General features: G+C 43.0%; 1 protein-coding gene across 1 annotated transcript in view; it reads right to left on the bottom strand.

Annotated features, from left to right (window-relative positions):
- Nucleotides 1-20,654, bottom strand: part of TMTC4 (transmembrane O-mannosyltransferase targeting cadherins 4) — a 77,914-nt gene that overhangs the window by 14,736 nt on the left and 42,524 nt on the right. The window contains exons 6-14 of the mRNA XM_064275256.1: nt 19,448-19,548; nt 14,854-14,946; nt 14,461-14,625; nt 13,011-13,213; nt 11,577-11,748; nt 10,935-11,066; nt 3,487-3,566; nt 3,215-3,322; nt 2,963-3,104 (exon numbers count right to left, since the gene is read on the bottom strand). Coding sequence (XP_064131326.1) covers nt 2,963-3,104; nt 3,215-3,322; nt 3,487-3,566; nt 10,935-11,066; nt 11,577-11,748; nt 13,011-13,213; nt 14,461-14,625; nt 14,854-14,946; nt 19,448-19,548 — 1,196 coding nt within the window. The remainder of the gene's footprint in view (nt 1-2,962; nt 3,105-3,214; nt 3,323-3,486; nt 3,567-10,934; nt 11,067-11,576; nt 11,749-13,010; nt 13,214-14,460; nt 14,626-14,853; nt 14,947-19,447; nt 19,549-20,654) is intronic.

Below are 20,654 nucleotides of genomic sequence, written 5' to 3'. Positions count from 1 at the left end.
GACTGAATTTTTTGGTCTCCACTTCTAGCATTATGCTGAGGTTTTACTGCCCTCCCCAGTGAGAACAACTTCTCACCAGAATAGTTTTCACTCTCCTCAAATCTTCAGGTTCCATAGAGGTAGCTGTCTCAATATCAAAGTATATAACTGGGTCATAAAGCACAGAATTTTAAAACATAAAAGGAAACAGAAATCATGAAAGGTCAAGTGGCTCTGAAGACAGCTATGTGGGGCAACAGGCGTATCTCGCCATCCAATCCTCCTTACTCAAGCATCTTGCTGCTCCATGGATCGGGTCACATTACTGCCACCACCCCTCTGTGCCCAGGGGGAAATAATTCCGCTTTTCCACACCAGGGTAAGCATATAAAGATGGTATCTCCCTATGACACATCATAGGGAGAACGTTTTGCATATTTTAAGTAATAAAAGCGTTCAAACCACTTCACTTTAGGATTTAATCACACACGCATTTCCCGCAAATTTGCAAAGTGGGAGAAGTAAAACTATAGCAGCAGCTAGTCACACGCCCCTGTCACCTTGTTTCCGCCATTGATAAAATTCCGCCTCTCCGACTCACAGAATCATGGCTACTCAGTTGAGAAAAGACATCAAGACCAAAGATGCTCACATCCTGCTAGAAACGGAAGTCTGGTTTTCAGTAACTTTAAGGCAGTTCCTGTTTTCTAGGTTGCTCTTCCCACACAGTCCCCCTCGACTCTGACCTGATGGGTCCGTGAGATCAATGTTCAGATTGGGTCTGCTTCCCAAAAGCAGACAACGATGGGGTGTTGGAATCACGGAGTGAATTTTGTTTTGTTTTAAATACTGATTCCCTATGGGGCTTTTGAGTCCCGAAATTTGGGATGGGATGATTTGGATGCACAAGCCATTTTGGGAACCACTGGTTTTGGTGAACACAAGAACTCAATGACAGCAAGACGTTTCAGGCCTTCGAAATGGGCATAAACGGGCATTTCTTTAGAACAAACGAGATGCAACCCTACTTATGATGCGCAGCTGGATAAAACCTTAAAAACTCAACAGTATATGAACTCACTGCTGTCCAGTCGATGCCGACTTACGGCGACCCTGTAGGACTGAGTAGAACTGCTCCCACAGGGTTTCCAAGGCTGTAAACCTTTACGGAAGAAGACTGCCACATACATCTTTCTCCTGGATGGTAACTGGTAGGCTTGAACCACCGACCTTTCGGTTAGCAGCCGAGTGCTTAACTACTGTGTTACCAGGGCTTCTCTCTCAACTATATATAAGTCTCTTTAAAAAAATCATGTCACCATACATATGTCTCAGTTTGGCTAAAATGAGCAAAAAGATTCCCCCTTAGTCATTTTATGTTATACGACTAAATATACTAGGATCATATCTATTGAAGGCAGCAGCAGTGGGCCAATGGTAGAACTCTCTCCTTCTATGCAAGAGACCCCGGTTTGATTCCTGACCGATGCACCTCACGTGCAGCCACCACCCGTCTGTAAGTACAGGCTTGTGTGTTGTTGTGATGATGTGGGGCTGATTTCAGCAGAGCTTCCACACTAAGATGGACTAGCAGGAAAGGCCTGGGGATTGACTTCCAGAAATCCGCCAGTGAAAACCCTATGGATGACAACTGTCAGATCTGCAAGTGGTCATGAGGATGGCACAAGATTGGGCACCATTTCATTGCATTGTACGTGGGGTCTCCATGAATCAGAGGCCAACTTGATGGCAGCTAATGACAACAACATTATCTATCTGGTTTCTTAAAACCAAATCAAAGTGTTGGTTAAAGGGCAAGGATAAGCATTCTCAATTAAAGAATGTTGGTATTTGTATGTAGGTCTCATTTTCTTTGTCAAGAAAATCAAAGGAGCAGTTCCTGTGAGGAAGGAGATTACGGGAAGCTCAGAAATCACACGATGGGTTTGTTTTCTTAATCTTCATTGTAGCCAATCCATGTTTTAAAATCAGAGAAACTGATGTCTAGCATCAAGTTACTCCTTGGAGTATTGTCTTACAGGGCTCAAGGGACTTAAAATTTTTTTTAATTTACTCCTTTGTTTAACCTATTACTTTTGTGATTTTTTTTTTTTTTAATTCTACTTTAGATGAAGGTTTACAGAACAAAATAGTACACTAGTAAACAGTACACATACTGTTTTGTGACATTGGTTACCAACCCCATGACATGTCGACACTCTCCTTTCTCAACCTTGGGTTCCCTATTACCACCTTTCCTGTCCCCTCCTGACTTCTAGTCCTTGCCCCTGGGTGGCTGCGCCCATTTAGTCTCGTTTTGTTTCACGGGCCTGTCTAACCTTTGGCTGAAGAGTGAACCTCAGAAGTGACTTCATTACTGAGCTAAACGGGTATCTGGGGGGCCCATACTCTCAGGGGCTTCTCTAATCTCTGTCTGATCAGTAAGTCTGGTCCTTTTTTGTGAGTTAGAATTTTGTTCTACATTTTTCTCCAGCTCTCTCCGGGATTCTCTATTGTGATCCCTATCACGGCAGTTGGTCATGGATGCCGGGCACCGTCTAGTTGTGCTGGACTCAGTCTGGTGGAGGCTGTAGTACTTGTGGTCCACCAGTCATTTGGGCTAATCCTTCCCTTGCGTCTTTGGTTTCTTCATTCTCCCTTGTTCCAGACGGGGTGAGACCAGCGGGGTATTTTAGGTGGCCGCTCACTGGCTTTTAAGACCTCAGACGCTACTCACTACTTTAGTGATCTCTTAAGCATGACTAATTTGAGTTGGATTGCTCTCCAATAAGAGCTTAAGAAAATTACATATAAAGAAACCAAAAAGCAATCTTCAAATGAGACAAACATATGTGACAATACATAATAAAATGCAGAGTGCTAGATATGTTCTTACTGCCATTTTTATTTTAAATAAGGCAGGAAAAAACAAAAACAAAAACCCATGTTTCCTTCCACAGGCACAAGAGCACCATCAGCTCACCAAACGCCCGAGGTTGTAGTAACAATCGGGGTATTTTCGTCTGTGTTTAATGGCTGTCCAGTAACTTTGTTCGGCTGCTTCGAACTGCTTCAGGCTGTTCTGCACTATGCCTAAATTCATCCATGCAGCAGCGAAGTCTGGTCTAGCAGAGCATTTAAAACAAAAACAAAAACAAGAAGCAGAAAGGCTTAGACCAGGGAACGCAGGAACCAGTCTCTTTGTCACCAGCGTAATTATAAAATCAGTGCTTACTGTATTTGTACAGCCAAAGACAGCAGCTCCTCGGCTTCCTGTAGCTCATTCCGCTCTTTTAAGATGTTTCCAAGATTATTCATGGCATGAACATACTTGGGATTTAATCTGGAAGCAGAGAGAGAAACCAAGGCAGCTGTTAATGCTTAGCAGTTTTCACTAAACTCTCAGGGATTGGCAAAGCTGTCTTAAAGGCAGGGCCTTAAAGGGGACAGGTGTTTAATCTTAGGAGGTTAAGACATTTCTTATGTGAGACAATATGCGTGCAGTACCTTACAGCTTCCCTGTAATAGCGGATGGCAGCCGTTTGGTTGCCATTATCAGCCAGGTTTTTGCCAACATTGTAGTGAACCTGAAAATGCAGATAACAATTTGGCCATCAGCAGGTAAATTTTTTTGTTCAGAGTCTGGGTACCTAGCACACCTTCTAACTGAAGACTAAAGGTAAAGGTATTTAAAAAAATCACCCACCCAGAGCCTCAGCTAAAATTCTACAGAGGGTAGGCCTGGGGCTTTTTTGTACTTTAATCAGCCACCCTGTCAGAAAAGATTAGAAAGAAAGGGAGGTGATGAGCAGATAGTAAGACTAAAGTATGACAGAAGGAGAAGTAATTAAGGAGCTCACCAGACAAAACTGGAAAATTAAAAACCTGGGTTTTTACTACTCTGTTGTAGTTGTGTGCCGTCAAGTAGATTCCAGCTCATAGCAACCCCACTGGACACAGAACTGCCCCATAGGGTTTCCTAGGCTGTAATCTTTATACCATAGTAGCTCTTAACTGCTATGCCACCAGGGTCTCCGATCTTTATGGGAGCAGACTGGTAGGTTTTTTCTCCCACAGAGCCTCTGGCTAGTTCTAACCGCTGACCTTTCAGTTAGCAGCTGAGCACTTAAGCATGGTGCCACCAGGGCTCCTTATTTTTAGTACTAAACCCTCAAATTCCCTTCTGCTACATACTATTACTACTACCCTGTTAAGTAGTAATAATATGTAGTAGTTGATAACAAAAGTTCAATCACCCGTAAACCATTAGCCTGCCCAGCCATTTTAAACAAACACAGCCCTTTCTTGTTGGACACCTTTCCCCTGTAGTATTATAAGCATTTTACTTCAGAGCTAATAACATCCTTCCCTCATTCCTTCAGGAAATGGCTCAATGCCAACCGGGCACCAAGCACTGTGCTATCAGCTAGATTTACAATCATGAGCAAAGTACTGTAGATCCCCGGCACCGAGGGCTCGGAAGGAAGGGGAATCACAGGCGCTGGTTTGAGACACTCAGGGAAGGCTGCCCTTAAGAAGAGACCTGGGGCTACGATCAGAAGTGGGGGTTCCTAGGGAAAGGGGCTGCAGGTGGAGTAAGAGCGTCCCAGGCAGAAGAAGCAACACGTGCAGGGATCCTGGGCTGGGAGGACGCCTGATGCGTCTGAGCCACTACAAGAAGCCCGGTCCCTGGAGAGCAGAGGGCAGAGGAGAAGAGGGCTGGAAAGCCCTGTGGCAGCAGGCCTGCAGAGAATCTTGAGCAATGGCAGGAGGTTTCATCTTTGCCCTCAACGTGATGAAGTCCCCTGCAGGGTCTGTAAGGCAGGAGTAGGAAGCTGGCAGAGAAGCACCATTCGATTTACATTTATTAAAAATAAATCATCCTCAGGTGGACACTTGAGACTGTGTTGGCATCCCCTGTCTGGACGGGAGATAGGAGGGTAGAGACGTTTAGAAACTGGCAAAACCGTCACGAAAGGAGAGACTGGAAGGAGGGAGCAGGCTGACTCATTAGGGGGAGAGTAAGTGGGAGTATGGAGTAAGGTGTATATAGGCTTATATGTGACAGACTGACTTGATTTGTAAACTTTCACTTAAAGCACAATAAAAATTACTATAAATAAATAAATAAATCATCCTGGCTGCACTGTAGAAAACAGGAGTGGGGCAGAAGCAAATACCCGGAGTCCACTGAGAGGCTAGACTGCAGTCCAGGGATATCCGCAGGCTGATGTGGTGGTGGTGGTGAGAGAAGTGGAAGAATGTGAGGGAGATGTAGGAAGGAAAAAATAAAATCACAGAAATCGGCGATGTACTGGATATGAGGGTGGAGGAGCGTGTCTAGAATAAATTTGAGGTTTCTAACTTTCAAACCACCATCCGCCTGTCAGTCTATTGTGCTGTGGTGGCTTGCATGTGGCGGCGACGCTGGAAGCTATGCCACTGATATTTCAAAGAGCAGCAGGGTTACTCATGGTGGACAGGTTTCAACGGAGTTTCCAGACTGAGACTACGGAGAAAGGTCTGGCGATCTACTGCCGACAACTAGCCCATGAAAGCCCAGTGGATCACAACAGAATACTGTTTGATACAGTGCTGGAAGATGAGCCTCCCAGGATGGAAGGTACTCAAAATACACAGTGACTGCAACAATGCACTCAAGCACACCAACGACGGTGAGGGTGGGGCAGGACCCGGCAACATTTTGTTCTGCTGTACGCGGGGTTGCCCTGAGTCAGAGCCAACTCGATAGCAACGAGCAACAAGTTTCAGAACGAAACAGATGGCAGTGGCTTTTAAGGGATGTAACTGGTGATCTGGGAGGGAACTGGGAATCGCGCTGCTTTTGAAGTCCTTTGAGAAGTCCTGTAGAGAGACCCGAGCTCAGGAGAAGAGCAGGCTGGGCTGCTCCCATGGCAGGCAGGGACACGCAGATGGCGAGAGTGAGCCATGACTGGGTGCAATCACCCAGAGAGTGAGCAAACGGAGGAGGAGCTCCTCTGAAACTGTAACCTCGTTTTACTCTTCTAAAAAAACTAACGGAGCCCTGGTGGCAAACTGGTTAAGAGCTTGGCTGCCAACCAAAAGGCTGGTGGTTCAAATCCACCAGTCCCTCCTCGGAAACCCTATGGGGCAGTTCTACTCTGTCCTATAGGGTTGCTATGAGTTGGAACAAACTCAATGGCACATAACAACAACAATCAAACTAAAAGCAGAAGAAACCAAGAGGGCATGGAGCAATATACAGGGAGAATGAGAAGTGCACTTTTAACTGACTGAGAGAAGAGGGCTGTAAAGCAGGCTAGAAGCAAACAGGTCAGGGAGCTGCAAGCCTACCAGAAACTCTCAGGTCACCTTAACCCACATGCACATGAGAGGCCAAATGGTGGCATTTCTCAGCTGTTCTTGGGCTCAGAATAAACTGCAAAGAAAGTAGCAGAACACAGAGCCGGGCAGTGAGACTACACAGGCTCATTAGGACTATTATCAAAAGTATGCATCCAGGAACAAAAAGCTCCTTGTGGAGCCTGAGGATGCAAAGGCATCTCAGAGCAGATGAGGTTAAGGGCATTCATGAAATCAGCTACAGGAAGAGTGACTAATAATAGTAACAGTAATACTGGGAGCTGGTGCGTGCTAACATCACCCATATGCCAGGAGTAGCGTCTGGCATCGTATCCGCCTCATCTCTCCTCCTCACAACAGCCCTGCCAGGGAGAGGCTGTGAGCGTCCCTTCTGAGTTGATCAGCTGCTTTGACCTCTTAAGTGTTTCACCCAAGGTTGTGACGCTGCATTTGAGCCCAGGCTCCAAAGCCTGTGGTTCTTCTCACTGTATCATACCCATGTATAAGGGTGCTGTGTGGAGATGGGGCAGCTACTGGAGGTAACTTCTAGATTCACTCATTCATTTGTACCATTTCTCCCTTAAAGTAAAATCATGTTTAATGGTTTAAACACATTCAACTCACAATACCTCTGAACACTGCCTCAGAACTGCCTCTGAAAATATAACTATATCCTGCCTATCAATCTTAACCTACAATTACAGCTGTACTTCAAAAATGCTAATGTGCCTGAAAGGGTATGACCGTTCTTTAAGCACGTATGTAACAGGGGTATTTCTAACCTGCCAATTTTAGAGTATATTCATTTATGACATAAATGAGTCTGACAAAGAGAATCACAAGCTGGGGAATCATAGGTGATATAAATATGCACGACTGTGCACCACAGAGTATAATTTAAACGTTCTGAACCAAATTATTGTTCATTAATAGGTATTTAAAAAAAAAATTGCCATCGAGTCAATTCTGACACACAGTGACCTTGTAGGACAGAGTAGAACTGCCCCACAGGGTTTCTAAGGAGTGGCTGGTGGAATAGAACAGCCGGCCTTTTGGTTAGCAGCCATAGCTCTTAACCACTGTGCCATCAGGGCTCCCGGTACTAAAAAAAAAAAAAATTTTTTTTTTTTTTTTCCCGGTACTATCACCTTCAAATTATCACCTGGAAGAGGCTTCGTTGATGCTATCACCAGAGCACACATTTTTTAAAAAGCAGGCTAGAAATGGTTAGGGTTTGCGCTCCCCACCCCCCAGTCTGGATGTATGACTTCACGTCTCCTCTCATGACAAAGAAAAGGAAGGCAGGAGAATCTGACCTGCCAGCCTTGTCCTTGTGGTGGCAGGAATACAAACACAGCTTCGAGACTCGACTTCAACTGGGCTCCCGCCTCTTCCACCCCACACTCCCGCTGTTGCTCTTTGTTATGGGAAATCCTGTTTCCTCAGTAAAAAGCTCAGACAAAGAGTGCAACTGCCCTCTGCCGTATAGACAGTGTTCTCTTCTCCACCCAGACTAGAAGACCAAAGGAGAAAGACAGGGCACTTTGGAAATACAAACTGTGGTTATTTAAACAGAACAAGTTAAAAATCAGATACAGCCCTTGAAGGCAAACTTTCTGTAGTTAAGAGCTGGTAAACAAGCATACTCAACGGTCAGCTTTAATCTGTGGGTTATAGAGGGAATTATTTGAATAGAAAATAGCTGCCTAGATAACCCCTTGTTAAACAACCAAACCAAACCCTTAAAGTCCCGTTACTTAAAATGGTGTTTGAAGAATGAGTGATTTTTGTTTCCATGGATGTAAAGACTGAGAAAGCCTGATTATTCTTCCATTTTCCCTCCAGTCTTTGTAATTCCTATGATGTATCCTGAGGCTATGAACCAGGACAGGAAAGCAGAAGAGAAAAACAACCCTGGCAGCCCAATAACCCGTGAGTGCAAATGAAGTAAAAGAATAACGAAATGCAGGACTAACACCAGTGCAAAAGCCAGTTTGTTAGTTGCAAAAATTCTGCCAATATTTGATATTAAACTTAAAAAAAAAAGATAAAAAACTTAAGCACATAAAAACTCCATAACTCATCCTGGGTCATTCCTTAAGTACGAGCTCACTGTGGTATATGATACTTTTCATTGTTATAAGAATTTAGAATTGTATTACGGAGTTGATACTAATTGCAAAATACTTTGAAGCCTTCAGAATGAAAATGAAGTATAAATATGATTAGATATTTGGTATCGAGTATCATAGCCAGCTCAGTGAATTGAATTTCCCTCTGGGTGAATTCAAGCAGTACTAATACTAAGTACTTACGTCAGCCAGGCATCCTGGGCAATTCAGATGCAGCCCAGGCACAGGTACTACCTACATGAATATTGCAATCTTTTGAAAAAGATGAGTCTCGGTTTGTAAATCTGGACCTAATTTACAGCTGGTTGCCAACTGTTCAGGACCGCTAATTGTGCAGTGGTTAAGAGCTATGGCTGCTAACCAAAAGGTTGGCAGCTCAAATCCGCCAGCTGTTTCTTGGAAACCCTATGAGGCAGTACTACTCTGTGGACTTGATGGCAAGGGGTTTGGTTTGGTTTGGTTTGCCAGTTGGTTCCTTAATATTGAAGGACTATCAATTTTTTTTTTTTTTATCAAGTGGAGATTAGTTGGGAAAAGGTTTCCCCCGCAATGGGGTTGAACAAACAGTATTTTCCTAAAGTGATTTCTTCCCTAAGCTCAATCTAACTCCTCCCCCCACCAAAAAGGATAATAAAGACAACTTTATGACACTTCAATTTAAAGTGGAAAGTGTGTGTGTATATATATATGCACACACATATATATACATATATACACACATACACACACACAAACACGTTGTTGTTGTTAGGTGCCGTCAAGTTCTGATTCAGAGTGACCCTATAGGACAGAGCAGAACTGCCCCATAGGGTTTCCAAGGAGCTCCTGGTGGATTTGAACTGCTGACCTTTTGGTTAGTAGCCAGGCTGTTAACCACTATGCCACCAGGGCTCGCTCTCTCTCTATACACATATGTATCTTGTTTATACTGAATTGCATCACTGTAAACAGTTCTTGGAAAGGACTGTCATCACTGAGTCCATTTTGAAGATGAGGTCTTGTACATATGTCTTAAATTTAAAAAGAGAAAACGACACACATATGTAAAAAGCATGTACATGCACACGTGTGCACACCCTGCGTTTTCTAGCCTATAATGTGAAATTATTCACTGGCGCAGACTTGTAGGCTCAGGCACCACATATGTCCCTTTAACCCCTCATTTACTAGAGTAACCTGGGGCCCAGCACCACCAGTCTAGCTCAGCCACCTAAATTACTAGCCTATATGATGTCACTTTAACCTTTCCATGCCTCAGTTTCTCCCATCTGGAAACATAAAATAATACCCTCTCTCTAAAGGCCTTAGAGGGATAATGGAGATTAATTACAGAGCCTCAAAAGAGAAATCTGAATCCCTTGTGGGGAAGAAGTATATAAATAGAAGGGGCAATTACTGCTATTCAAACGGAAAAGTAAAAATAAAGCAAGTATATTAACATTTATGAAATTAAAACCCAGGCAATCTATTTTTAGTGGCATAAATAAATTGATAGGTCAGCAAATCAAAGATAAAACTGAGAAGTAATTAGTCCTTTTATTAAATCTCCTAACTATAAAAAAGGAACAGGATTTTTTAATGTAAAAAAAGATAAACAAGGAGTCAGCACTTTCTACACTACTCAACTTCAGGGCCACAATAAGACATCAACTGTTCACTAGATTTATTTACTTATTTTTGCCTGACATCATTGCTTTTCTTTACATACAGAATGTGAAAATGAGATGGAACCCCAGAGAGCTCTTTTTTTTTCCCCCCTAGAAGATCCCCTGTATTCATCCTAGGCACCTTCAATTTTAATAACCCAGGATAGAATGTATCATTATTTGACAATAATTTATACCAACAGATAATTTCTCGAACGTAAATCCCTCTCCCCTCTTTTGAGCAAACAGCACTCCCTTCCTGTCACTCAGCAATCAGGAAGATGGCACCGGATGGGGCACTGTTTTGTTCTGTTACACCTAAGGTCACCCTGAGTCAGAACAGACTCAATAGCAACTAACAACAGCCTGTCATTTAACATGACAACCCAAACTAAATGAGCACCAACTACATGCTAAAATACCACGTTAGGGCACTTCTGATGCAGTATGTCCTTAAGCCTTTACAGCAAACCCAGGAGATAGGTACCCAGAACCCATAAGGAGATAGGTATTATCTCCATTTTACAGATAAAGGCCCTAAAAGTTCAAAAGTTTAGTTTTATCCAAGGAGACAGAGCTGGTTAAATGAACAGCTTGGTTTTTCAAGAACCCAAGTGAAATAAATTTCTATCAGACTGCTTCAGTAAAAACCACCCAAAGGGTGAATGACTCAACTGGAACATGGATAAGACACTGTTTAAGTATTCTGCTGTTTCATTGATAATGTCTGACTTAATTATTCCTTCTGACTCACTGTGGCAAGGTGGAACTTTAAAGAATCTTAAAATCATCAAAAAAAAAAAAAAAAAAAGCAACATGGCAGTCAATGTACCTTAGCATTGAGAGGACACACAGACAGGGCACTTCTAAAAAGCTGTTCTTCGCTCCGCCACTCGCTGCAACGAACCACGCATCTCAGCATATTTATGAATACAATTCCCAGTACGAGAGCAGCAATGAGTTTCTTAAGAACAGAGAGACATGGTAGATATCATTAGTCAAAATCCATCCAATAATTTTGGTCATAAATGGCACCAAACCGAAACAAATACAAAAAAAGAGACAAAAACTAAATCAGCTGCTCTCGAGCCAATTCTGATTCATGGGGACCCCATGTGTGTCCGACTATAACTGGGCTCCATGGGATTTTCAACCACTGACTTTTCAGAAGCAGCTTGCCAGGCCTTCCATTTGAGACGACTCTGGGTGGACTGGAGCCCCAGTTGGCACAGTAGCTAAGAGTTCAGCTGCTAACGAAAAGGTCAGCAGTTCGAATCCACCAGCTGCTCCTTGGACACCCTATGGGGCAGTTCTACTCTGCCCTACAGGGTCACCATGAGTTGGAATCGACCCGATGGCAACGGGTTTGGTTTGGTTTTGGTCTGGGTGGATTTGAACTGCCAAACTTTTTGGTTAGTAGTCAAACTCTTAACCGTTTGTACCACCTTAAATGGCGCCACTCTTGGGTCATTACCTTTTTCTTAGTATGTTTACTCAGCGCTCCAAAGCCAAACGTCAGCAACATGCAGTACCCAACACTGGGGAGGTAGAGAACTCGCTCTGCAACCACAAACCCCACTCGGAAGAATAGGTTACTTGCAGGAAGAAATGGGATAACGAGAAATCCCAGGCCCAGTGTAAGGACCCTGGAAAACAAAAATATTGAAAATGGCTACTCTTAGACTTCTTCAGAAAAAGGTCCTATTTAACATTAAATTAATGCAAAGACCTTCCCACCCCCAACCTCATGCCTTCAACCGAGAAAAGGTATCATTAAGCAGTAAAAAACGTCGTGAGTAGGAGGTGTTTGGCCTGGCAAAATTGGGATAAAACAAATATCACTAAGGTACTTATCATCCAGGATAAGGATAAAGCTTACAAGCCATATCAATAAAGTCAGAAGGATTACATTTGTGAGGCCTTACTCCTCCTCAGTGAGTAGCTCAATGGATACTGGGCCCAAAGAGTAAAATATAGTTTACATAGAAAAAATGCACTTTCCTCCCCACCCTAAGGTAACAAAAAAAATAACACTTAACTAGTTTAAACTTTATAAAATCTGATAGAAATGAGTATCATTTTTGGTCGTGAGATCACCACAACTTTCAATCAAACAAAACAAAATCTGAGTATCAAAAGCTTCTAGAACTAGCCAACTATTTCCAACGTCCCAGATAATCCAAGGGGATAAATTATGAAGCCAAGGCAAATCTGGAGGCTATTTCCTGGGCCTTGTGCTCAAAGTTTTGTTTTTTTTTTTAATCCTATTTCACTTACATACGAAAACTGGGACTAATATTTGCTGTCCTTTAGAATTAACAATTGAAGACACAGGTAAATTTAAATTTAAAACTTAATTTGGTTTGAGAAATTACTAATTTAATTCCATAAACGCTTAGGCTTAAATAAAATTATCTTAGTCTTCTTTTTCATGAAACACGTTTGTTTTTCCCATTTTTTTTTTTGCAAGATAAACAATGGCCTCTTTGGGGCAGCAGCTTCTTGTGTACCGAACAGCCACAGAAGGAGCCACTAGAGCACCCGCCAGGGTTTTCTGAAAGAGGATTGTAAACAATGGGCACAACGCACACCAATTACACTCTGTTCTGACCACAAATTACTCTTTACCACCTACAGTGAAAAGGATCTCAAAATGCTACTTCATGGGGAGAAAGGGCGGGAGATGAAGTAGTCACCCATACCCTCTCCTCCAAGTCCACTCCCACTAGCTGAAGCTAGGCGACGGGCCTCCCAATGGACAGAACTGATCCAAGCCATAAATACGTACTTGAAAAAAACATTCTTAGAGGTGACTTCCACAGACTCATTAAAACGATCAGTGCCGGATTTAGCAAAATGCTTCGGACTCAACCCCGTGTGGAAGTTAAAATTCAGCGCCGCCTCTTACCTTCTCTTGTGGCTGTCTTCAGAGCAGAGGGCTTGGCATATTAGGCCAATTAGGCAGAACCAGAGGGCTGCTAGTGCAATTATTCTCCAGTCACTGACTGACTTAATGAGGGGGATGCAGCCCATGGACCAATCAAAACACAACCACCAGGGACATAGCAGCAGCCATGCATTCAATGAATAGTAGTAATTATAGTTTATAGCCTGTCAGTCAAAAGGAAAACAAACATTTACTTGACACTGAACTCTAAAAATATATACATATCCTAATTTCACTTTTGAAGTACTCAGATGCTTCTGTTCAAGGAAAGACACCGTATAAAATATTGCCTAGCTCTATACTGGGCATGTTGTTTGGAATTTATTAAATGCATTAGATTTTAATAGATAAAAATACAGCAAAGCCACCAGACTAGGCTATCCACATTATGTTCTTGATCAAACGATGCCCCATTCACTTAGTAATGCCCAAGTCTGCAACTCAGGAAATCGGAGGCCCAGGGGTCATCTACGTCCCTAATCACATAAGAGCATGGTTCTATGGTCATTCTCTTGATTTCTGTTTCTATGAAACACACAGCTAAGAACTTTCAGCTTGACATCCTCGCCTTTTAAAAAGGCAAATTTAAAGAATCAAGAGAGTCTTGATGTTGCTAGACTTTCAGAAACACAAGTGATACTGTTGAATTTTGTTTTAACTCGGCCACATCAATTGCTTTTATAACAAAAGCAATGGGGTCAGGGGACAAGGGTAACAAGCCGGGTAGGAAACCTGACCTTGGAAGGAACCACCCCTCTTATGATTACAAAAGGTACATGAGGAGTTTACACTATCTCAATCGCTAGTGATAAAAACCCAGTTTCTCAGTGGAATACTACTCAGCCATAAAGAGAAACAAAGTCCTCCATCCATGCTACAACATGAACGAAACTTGAAAACACTACGCCGAGTGAAATAAGTCAATCGCAGAAGGACAAATAGTGCAAAATCTCACTTACATGAAATAACAAGAATAGGCAAATGTATTGAAACCAGCGTTTATTAGTGGTTACCAAGGGCAGGTGGGAGGGGAAAGGGGGAGTCACTGTTTGGGAACCGGTGGGTTTTTGTTTATGGCAATCAGAAAGTTGCCATCGACAGATGATGGCTCCACAACATGGTTAACGTAACTGATGTTGTTAAAGTGTACACCTGAAAAATGCTGACTTGGCAAATGCTGTGTTCTATATACACACATATATATATATAATTTTTTTTTTTTTAACAATAAAAAGAAAACAAAATCCGGTTTCATCCTAGAATAATCCTTAGTGACAGCAAACAACCACGCAAGCATCCCATGTATTAAAAATTTTGTGGGTGAGGACTTGAGATGCAGAGGAGGGATGAAGGATCTGGGAATGAGGTGGGGAAAGAAAATAATTGAAATGGTAAGAGGTCCAGAACTCACCCTGACCAAGACACTGTCGGCAAACGAGGCCGGGTTGTCCACCTCTGTAAACGCCGGTGGGCCTGTGCCCATGATTTTCCAACGTACGTAGAGCATGACTGCTCCCCCCAAGGCCAGGAGAGTCATTCTGAAGAGGAGGCCCCCGTTCCTGAGCACGCCAAAATTCTGGAAGGAAACCGCAGAGTCGCTGACGTCATAAGTTTTCAAATAGAACGGTGGCCAAGCCAGGTACAAATGTACAGCATTTCTGCCCCAACAACTCTGACATTGTACTTTAAAGGGCTGGCTATTTTGGAATTCAAAAGCACAAGACATACTTTGTAAATGGCATTTAAAATCAGCTGGTACTTGACATTTTTGATGTCTGGCCTGGAGACAAAAGTATACACTCACCTCTAATGACCTGTCTTTATGTAGTATCTTCTGGATGATTTCCAGAATATTTAATTTGCCTATCACCAGGATGTCAAATACTGCATTCAAACCCTAAGAAAGCAAAGCAAGGCAATCAAGGGTGGGAAAGCTTAACTCTAATTTGGTAGCAATTATACTTCACAATTTTTCTGAAAAATGGAATCTATCAGATAATCACAGAAGACCTCTTTGGCTCTAAAAAGAATTCCTTCTATGAAATTAGCTCACGGTAATGTATCAAAGTTTTTATCTAGTAATTCCCCATTAGTAATAATTTTATAATACACATATAAGACTACAATAAGATTCAGTACAGCTAGGAATTTGGGTTTCCCAGGAACAAATTCCCTACAGGTGCCTGTCCTCTCCCCCAACCCTAGAAGTGCCCGTTCCCCCGCCTTTTTTTTGGTAACTGTAAACTTCAGTTCATGTAATAGAATAGCTACCTAGGAAGTAATTATGTCTAAGAAGATAAAAGCAGCCATCAACCTCTATAAATCCAGCCACACATGTAATTAAACCTTAAGAAACTTGAGTTCTGACTATTTAGGCAAGTCTGAAGGGTATATAGTACAAGTGGGAGTAGAACATAAATAATGTCTCATGGAGCTGTGGAGATCTCTGAGGCAAACACCTAGCTGTTCACTAGCTTTCTCTTCTTGCTGGACATATAGCTAGAATGCCTCTCCCAGCCTCTCTGCAGTGAAGAGGGGCCATGTGACTGAGTTGTGGTCTGCAGACATGGGTAGAAGTAAGAGATATCATTGGCATTTTGGTTATACGACCTGAACTTGGTCCACCACTCAGCTTCCCCCTTAGAGCTGGCTGTGATGGAGATGAGTAGGGTGACTCTGGAAACTACACACTGAAGACAGGAGACCCACCATTAGCCTGGGTTCACTGTGTGGAGGACAACCACCCCTTATTGATAAGAAGCCCTGTCCATAACTGTTCGGTGAATAGGCAATAACTTCAATTACATTAAACCACTGACTTTTGGGAGTCTGATACTGGAGCTCCACCTATGCTATTGTTGTCATTGTTGGCTGCCATTGAGTTGTTCCCCAACTCATGGTGATCTCACGCATAATGGAATGAAAAGAAATGCTGCCTGGTCCTCTGTGCCATCCCCACGATGGGTTGTAGATTGGACTGCTACGGCCCATAGGGTTTTCACTGGCTGATTTATGGAAGTGGATCATCAGGCCTTTCTGCCCATTTTGTCTCAGTCTAGAAGCTTTGCTTACACTTATGTTCAGAATCATAGCAACACAGAAGCTTCCACAGACAGATGGGTGGTGGCTGCACATGTGGTACATTGTCTGGGAATCAACCCGGGTCTCCCACATGGAAACAGAGAACTTCACCAGTGAACCACCAATGTCCCCTCTTGCCTGTACCAACAAGTCTCCAATAGCACTGTAATAGTTTCCTCTAGCAGGTGAGGGTTGCCTTTGCAGCTATTATACCTATAGTTAAGGCTGAAAGATCCATGATCTCTTCCTCTACCCTGCCATGGACTTTCTGCAAATGTCAGTGCTCTAGACAGCCTCATCCAGCAGAACTCCCTGGCCAGCCTGGATAAAGAGGTCAGACTACCCACAGTTTATATGGTTAAAACTGCCCCTAAATGATTTGGGTCTTTCTAATATGGGGCTTTGTGGCAAAGACAATCATAAATCACCAGAAGCCAGTAGTAATTTGAGGTTTTCAGAGGAAGGATGACATCTCTACTTAACCTTCCTCCACAAATGCTGGGAGTCATTCATTATCCAGTACACGGGCCAGCGCTGGGTTAATCATTTCAAAGAGCCCTGATTTGACCCACCCACGTGATGCACGATCTTACAGCAGAAGACTGTTTATGCCTGAGTGCAAGCCACTTTCTAGAATGTAGATGCTCCCTGTTTACTGCAGCTGCCTCCTCACGCTGCATTTTCCTGTCCTTGAGCTGCAGAGCTGTCACCAAGGGGCGATGGGGCCTTGTGGTCATGAGGACTGAGCCAAGCATGAGACTGGCACTCTCTCTCTGCTCCTTCTCATGTAAGTGGGTCATCAAAATGTCAACAGTTACATCAAAATTTCAAAAACAGCTAAATTTCCACATATCTCTATTCACGCAAATGCCACATAATTTTTTAATGCTTCTGGAACATGAATGTATATAGGAACCACCTGGGATCCTTGTTAAAGTGAGGAATCTGATTCAGCAGGCTTGGGGTGGGGTCTGAGAGCTTGGATTTCTAACAAGTTCCCAGACAATGTGGATACTGGTGGTCCACAACACAACACTTTGAGAAGGGTGTAGAGAAGTGGTTCTCGACAGGGAACGATTTCGTCCCTCAGAGCACATTTGGCCGTGATTGCAGACACCTTCGATCATCACAGATGAGGGAATAATACTGGCCAGGATGCTGCTAAACATCCTACGATGCACCAGACAGGCCGCCACAACAGATAATTATCTGACCCCAAATATCAATGGTGCGGAGGCTGAGAAACCTTGGTTTAAAAGAAAAGCAGAGCTCATGAGATTCAAGTATCTGGCCATACTAATTCTTATGGTATCATTTCCTTGCTAGCTAACCTTAAACTTATACATAGATCCTAATGAAACTGCTAACCTTAACCTTAATTTGTGTCAAACTCTAAATAGCTTTAACTACTGTTCGCTTCCCAAGCTATTGCTATAAAAACAAACAAACAAACAAACTACAAACTAAAGGAGAAAAAGGAAGAGAGGAAGGGGCTCTCTAGGCTGGGGGAACAGCCCTTACAAAGGCTTGAGGCAGAAAGAGCTTGGGACAAACACAGTGCCCGCATGAGGCGTGAGACAAGCTCTGTGCTCTGGGCGAAGCACAGTGAGAAGCTATCGACTGCTTTTAAAGAGGGAAGCAACCTGTGCAATTTAGGTTTTAAGATGATTTTGGCTGCTGTGTGGACACGGTTTGGAGTCAGAAGAGTCAGAATACGAGGCATGAAGTATAATGCATTCCTCACAGGGCATACATAGCACGTACCTCAAACACAGGAGTTCTTCAATAAATGAACCTGAATGGTTTGATTAAAGGACTAAAACAATAGTTTATCTTTGAGATAGAATTTTAGGAAATAACCGGTCTCATCAAGATATAAAATATATATATACATAATATCTGTATAAACATATAGAGCCTCTTGCAGATAATGTTTATGATATAAAAATTATATATAAGATACAAATTTATCCTAGTCTCTAGCTATATGCATGTTGTCACTCAGGATGGTGATTTTAAAGTTGTCGTTATTTAATGACTTTTTGATTATTATCATTTTTAAAAACACTGTTAGGCTGCGTCTGGGAGGGAGAGAGACACAAAGGTTCTTTTGGGGTGACAAAAATCTTGTATATCTTGATGAAGGTTACACAAAACCAAAACCAAACCCGCTGCCGTTGAGTCGATTCTGACTCATAGGGGCCCTGTAGAACAGAGTAGAACTGCCCCACAGAGTTTCCAAGGATGGCCTGGTGGATTCCAACCCCTGGTCTGTTGGTTAGCAGCCGTAGCACTTTATCACTATACCACCAGAGTTTCTGAAGGTTACACAGGCTTATACATTTGTCCAAATTCAAGCCATACACTTAAAATCTGTGTGTTTTATTGGATGTAAACTACTTCTAAATAAAAAAAAATAAGAGTAGTTATAAAAACAAACATGGTTGGGAAACTTGATTTCAAAGATTAGAGTTTAAGATATAAAATAGATTGAGTTTGTTTCCTTTTCCTGAAGTTGAACATCTGGGTTTTACCTATATATCCTAAACGAAATGTGCTCCAAAACACACTAAAAATCAGCCAAAATACTATGACATATGTGCTGTATACTATATAAAAAAAACTTTAAGGCCCAAAATTAAAATACATGACTGAAAGCCACACCAGGCTTCAAAAGAACCCTTTAAAAACAAAGCTCCACTTGAAACATTATCATACGCCATCTTTTAAGTACTAGAGTAAAATCTGATGTGTTAATTTTACTTGAAACGTTCATGAATACAGAACATTTAGGTGCCAGCGTTGGTTTAAGTCTCATCCTCACCCGGAGATCAATTATAAACACAGGTGAGGTTCAGAGAAAGAGAAAATAAATGAATGCGTACACGCAGGAGGATCGAGTGAATGGCTGAGCTACCATTTCTTCATTTCTAAACTACCCACTACCCTTTCCAAATCCAGGATTTGAAACATTACTGTGGTTAGCCCTCTGTTGTTTTCAGGACTGCTGAGAGGATCCCAGAAAACTGAAAGCATTCTTTTCTCTTTTTCTACAGGACCTCTATAAGAATGAATGATCACAGCTCCTTAAGAATTGCTCACTCACCCTTCCCACCAGTTGCTAATGATAATCAACAGAGACAGTCAATTACCCATCTGAAATGCCAGAATCATGACAGCACAAGTAATTGGTCCAGAAAGGTCTGTGTCTTCGGGTCGGCAAAGGGATGCAGAAGTAGGGGAGGTCACAGAGGCAGGGCTAGCCTACAATGTCTCTCTAGGAAGAGACACCTGCCTGAGTGGGTGTTGGGCCTTACCAGCACGGTGATGCCTTGTTCTTTGCACAGCATGGCCACTGCTCCCAAAAGAATACTCAGCAACACCCAGGAGGTAGAAGAATGCGTTCCCTCCTTACTACCTGCCAATGAAGAGAAACGATAAACGTAAAAGCCAAGCAACACAGCTCGATCTTGGGAGCTGCAGGAACTAGAATTCTAATCGTGCAACTGGTATACACACAATTGAAAACCAGATCTTGGCCTGCTGACAGCATTTTCATGTGGGCACATGTGCTAGAGCCTGCACTTCTGGTTAGACAAAGCTCCATAAATGGTAGACACTTCCCCATGCAAGGCTCAACCTATCAGTGCTCAGAACTTTTGAGGGGGCATCCAAGGAAGCCCTGGCCACAAACACGCCTCCACATCAGAGTCTTCATGGGGCAGTTCCTTCTTTCCAAACTGCCAATCACCTAACAGGCTGTTCTGACAAGTGGTGGTGAGAACTCCCACTGAGATATCGACCAACCCATCTGGTTTCAAGATGGACCCCAACAGTTGCTGCTTCTATCACGATGGTGGTGTCAGGAATGCCTGAGCCAGCTCTGTGAGTCTCTACTACTGCAGGGACAGAGGGCTAGGCTCTCTGAGTAGGAGGGTGACTTCAGACATGTAGGAGCCCCTGGGTGGCGAAAACAATCCCTCAGCTACTACATGAAAGGTTAGCAGTTCAAACCTACCCAGAGGTGCCTCAGAAGACAGGCTTAGCAATCCTATGGAGCAGTTCTACTCTATAACGCATGAGGTCTCCACGAGTTGGAATCGGCTCAACAGCAACTGTTTTTTGTTTGTTTCTTTCTTCTAGATGTGTACACTCCGCTGTCAGTGTAGAACAGCTCTGACCTCTACAAAGGATGCACAACTACTGATGGAGGGCTGGCACCTGGCACCTGGGACAGGTAAAGGCACAGGCCAGGCTGGGCTGCCAATCTGCACAAAGACTCAGGCATGAATAGGAAGCCAGAACATCACTAGCGAGGTGGACCTTTTAATAAGAAGCTCAGGGTAGGAGTAAGGTCGTGTAATAATTTGGGGCCCCCTCACTGCCTTCTGAGAATGTGGGGTCTCGTTACACATCGTTTTGGTGAGTGGTATGTGCAATTTACAGGCCCCTGGGTGGTGCAAACGACTTACACATGGCTGCTGGCAAAGCGGTTATGTGATCAGCTGTTAACTGAAAGTTTGG

This window comes from Loxodonta africana, chromosome 23 (assembly GCF_030014295.1).
Source record: "Loxodonta africana isolate mLoxAfr1 chromosome 23, mLoxAfr1.hap2, whole genome shotgun sequence".
NCBI lineage: Eukaryota > Metazoa > Chordata > Mammalia > Proboscidea > Elephantidae > Loxodonta > Loxodonta africana.
Note: the sequence above shows the minus strand (reverse complement) of the source record. Positions and strands in the feature narration are given on the sequence as shown.